This window comes from Aptenodytes forsteri, unplaced genomic scaffold (assembly GCF_000699145.1).
Source record: "Aptenodytes forsteri isolate BGI_AS27 unplaced genomic scaffold, ASM69914v1 Scaffold471, whole genome shotgun sequence".
In the NCBI taxonomy this organism is placed as follows: domain Eukaryota; kingdom Metazoa; phylum Chordata; class Aves; order Sphenisciformes; family Spheniscidae; genus Aptenodytes; species Aptenodytes forsteri.
The window spans coordinates 1,183,944-1,187,891 of record NW_008795862.1 but is presented as its reverse complement, the minus strand read 5'-3'; the positions used below and the strand labels follow the sequence as shown (position 1 = coordinate 1,187,891).

General features: G+C 58.0%; 1 protein-coding gene across 1 annotated transcript; it reads left to right on the top strand.

Annotated features, from left to right (window-relative positions):
- Positions 1–649: 649 nt before the first annotated feature.
- On the top strand, positions 650–1,831 carry TNFAIP8L1 (TNF alpha induced protein 8 like 1). The gene has a single exon (XM_009284053.2). The coding sequence runs from the start codon at positions 664–666 to the stop codon at positions 1,222–1,224; it is 561 nt and encodes a 186-aa protein (XP_009282328.1). The 5' UTR covers positions 650–663; the 3' UTR covers positions 1,225–1,831.
- The last annotated feature ends 2,117 nt before the right edge of the window (positions 1,832–3,948 follow it).

Below are 3,948 nucleotides of genomic sequence, written 5' to 3'. Positions count from 1 at the left end.
TCACCTCGGTGCGATGCTCGTGGCGGCTCCGGAGGAAGCCGAGATGGCGGCAGAACAAGTCCGAGCTCCGACGGCGTGGGCATACCAGGGCGGGCAGCACCGGGGAAAAGGGCTTCAATGCACATCGGTGGGTGCTGCAAACCGGCTGTGCCGTCCCAGCCTCAGTGAGCGCCGGGCTGTACGCCAGCACGTGGCTGTGCCGGCTGCGGTGGGTGACTCAGCCATCACCTGGGCTGTCCCCAGCTCACCCTGCAGGAAATGAGTCAGGTTTTAAGGAAGAAAAACGTTAAAATGATGGGGCAAGAGTCCTTCCTGCACGGGGAGGAGGGCGGCGCCAGTTGCAGGAAGGAGATGTGGATGGAAGGTTGCGGGCGACGCTGAGGTATGGAGACCTCGCTCGTCTCTGACGCTGCCCGTCGCACTGCAGCTTCTCCCCAGAGTTCGGGGGAAGGAAGGTGGGAACACCATGTAACTCATCCCACCAACAAAACCCGGGGCGTGAGCTCAGCTCGTGCCTGCCCTGGCACCCAGAAGCTCCTCTTGGTCTTGCCGTTGGCTGGAGACGCTCCTCCTCCTCCCAAAAGGCTGCGTGGGGAGGAGAGGGGACGGGGACTGATCCAGGGCATGGGCTGAACTGTGTGTGTGCCTCTTCCCCCTGCAGAGATGGACACCTTCAGCACCAAGAACTTGGCCCTGCAGGCCCAGAAGAAGCTCTTAAGCAAGATGGCTACCAAGACCATAGCCAACGTCTTCATTGACGACACCAGCAGCGAGATCTTGGATGAGCTCTACCGGGCCACCAAGGAGTACACCCACAACCGCAAAGAGGCCCAGAAGATCATCAAAAACCTCATCAAGATCGTCATGAAGTTGGGCGTGCTCTACCGCAATGGGCAGTTCAACCCCGAGGAGCTGCTGGTGATGGAGCGCTTCCGCAAGAAGGTGCATACCTTGGCCATGACGGCCGTCAGCTTCCACCAGATAGACTTCACCTTCGACCGTCGGGTCATGTCGGGTGTCCTCACGGAGTGCCGGGACCTGCTGCACCAGGCTGTCAACGGCCACCTGACAGCCAAATCCCACTCCCGCATCAACCACGTCTTCAATCACTTTGCGGACTACGAGTTCCTCTCGGCTCTCTACGGGCCATCCGAGCCCTACCGCACCCACCTGAAGAGGATCTGCGAAGGGGTTAACAAGATGCTGGAGGAGGACAACATATGAAGTTGGCCAAGATGGGCCATCGGCAGCAACTGCCAGACTCTGCCTTCTGTGAGACCGAGGACAGGATGTACGCCTGTTTTGACCATCACCAGGCTTGACGTCCTCTTCTCCTCTGTAGTGCTAACTCACTTTCTCCTCGTTTCTACAAAAGACTGAACCTCTTGACTTTGTCTAACCCTTGCCTGGGGTCTGCAAACCCGCCCTGCGCTGGACTGAGTCCTTTCCAGGTGATCCTGGGCTTCTGGGCTCCTGCTGTACGGTTTGATTTCCTTTGCCCACCAAGTGCTCTTAGCTCAGAGTCCAAGGAACTGGACTCCTTACCTTGAACTCTATTGTAACCCTCCTGAGGGAAAACCAAACCAAAGACTCATGGTGTGTAACACCTCTAAGGTGTCTCTGAGCGGGTGGGCAGTTGGTTGGATGAACGGTTGTGAGACCCTATTACCAGAGGGTTGTGGAGCCCCATGGTTTTCTTTCAGCAGCTCCATGACATGGTGGGAGGAAATCATGGTCCAGACTTGTGCTGCCCAGGGTAGGAAGGTGCTTCTGCACCTTGCAGGCTAGCATGGGCTTTGGCTTCCTAAAAGACAAGTCCTTGAGACCAGAAGGATCCCACCTCATGACATGGTGGGAGGAAATCATGGTCCAGACTTGTGCTGCCCAGGGTAGGAAGGTGCTTCTGCACCTTGCAGGCTAGCATGGGCTTTGGCTTCCTAAAAGGCAAGAAAGACAAGCCCTTGAGACCAGAAGTATCCCACCTCACCTGGGCGAGCGGCTGTCCCTTGGGGCAGGGAGGCTGCTGGAGGGACCTGCTCCTTCCCTGCATCCCAGGCGCGAGCGGCTGGCCCCTGCCGCAGTGAGGGCTCGCGGGAGACCCGCTCCACTCTCCCCCCGCCAGCCTCCCGCGACAGTACCACTGTGATGGCTCCGACGCCTTCCCTGGTGGTTGTCCAAAGCTCTCCCTAGGATTTTGTACGTTTTACGTGTCCTCGACTGAGTTATGGTTGTTATTTTTTAGCAAACTCTGTAGCCCTGATGAGTTATTTAAATAAACTCACCTGTTTGGCCTGGGTGCTCCATGTGGTTGATACAAAGGCGGTTGGCAGCGATAAAACGAGTGCCGGGGGCAGTCGGTTTTGTCTTTTAAATGGCGATCGCTCCCTGCGACCTGGGGTTTTTACTCTCCGTCCCCCGGCATCGCTGCCGGCCAGGCTGCCCCTGCTCCGTGGCACAGCAGCTCTGGGCTTTGCACGGCCGGCGCTGAACTGGTGGGAGGAAACGTGGGGCAAAACCCAGCGCAAACCGATAGCAAAGGTCTGGGGTCCCGGGGGGAGATCCTGCTCTCTCCCACGCAGAGGCTCACACGTGCTCCTCTGCATCCCCGCGTCCCCTCGCTGCACAGCAGGAGCTTAAAAAGCACAACCCTGACAGCAGAGAGCAACGGGCAACTTTGCAGAATTAAATACAGGCGTGTTGTAAAAGTGTTGTGCTCTCAGAGCATGGATGCACCAGCCGTGGCCCGCTTCCAAAACGCTGATCTCAGCTTTGAGCACCGAAAATTGCCCTTTTAGCATACAAGATGCCGCACAATCTCAGCCGGCCTTATCTCCGCAACCTTCTTGTGCCTCCTGTTCCATGGGATGTCTCCAGGCACAGGAGGCTGCCAAGATGCAAAGGCGGTTGGCAGCGATAAAACGAGTGCCGGGGGCAGTCGGTTTTGTCTTTTAAATGGCGATCGCTCCCTGCGACCTGGGGTTTTTACTCTCCGTCCCCCGGCATCGCTGCCGGCCAGGCTGCCCCTGCTCCGTGGCACAGCAGCTCTGGGCTTTGCACGGCCGGCGCTGAACTGGTGGGAGGAAACGTGGGGCAAAACCCAGCGCAAACCGATAGCAAAGGTCTGGGGTCCCCGGGGGGAGCGAATCCTGCTCCCACGCAGAGGCTCACACGTGCTCCTCTGCATCCCCGCGTCCCCTCGCTGCACAGCAGGAGCTTAAAAAGCACAACCCTGACAGCAGAGAGCAACGGGCAACTTTGCAGAATTAAATACAGGCGTGTTGTAAAAGTGTTGTGCTCTCAGAGCATGGATGCACCAGCCGTGGCCCGCTTCCAAAACGCTGATCTCAGCTTTGAGCACCGAAAATTGCCCTTTTAGCATACAAGATGCCGCACAATCTCAGCCGGCCTTATCTCCGCAACCTTCTTGTGCCTCCTGTTCCATGGGATGTCTCCAGGCACAGGAGGCTGCCAATGCTCGTGGGCAGAGAGCGGCTCCGCGGCTCCCGTTCGCTGCTCCCTTTCCACCGCTGGCTCGAAGCACTGATAACTTTCAGCCTTAAAGATTAAATAAAAGAAATAAAGCCCCTATCTCTGTCATTTCATAGGCCTGGCTCCAGCTACCGCAGCTAATTTAATTGCGTGACGCAGCTCGGGGTGGAGGGTAAAGCACGTTTGCATGGAGGAGAATGCGGCCAAGCTCCACCGAGGTGGTGGTCCCTCGGGGAGGGCAGGGTGAAGTCGGCCTTTGGCGCGCGGCATTTGAGAACAGACGTTCCCGTCCCCCCCGGGCTCGCGGCAGCTGTCAGGTATGTGCTGAAGAGGAGCCAGAGCTGGAAACAGCTCGGTGGAGTTATCGGCAGATGCGGCGAGCAGGCAAAGCTGAACGGGGCTGATGGAGGGTGGCGGCGCGGCTGGCGCGCTTGCAGCCAGAAACGCTTCCCTGTGGTG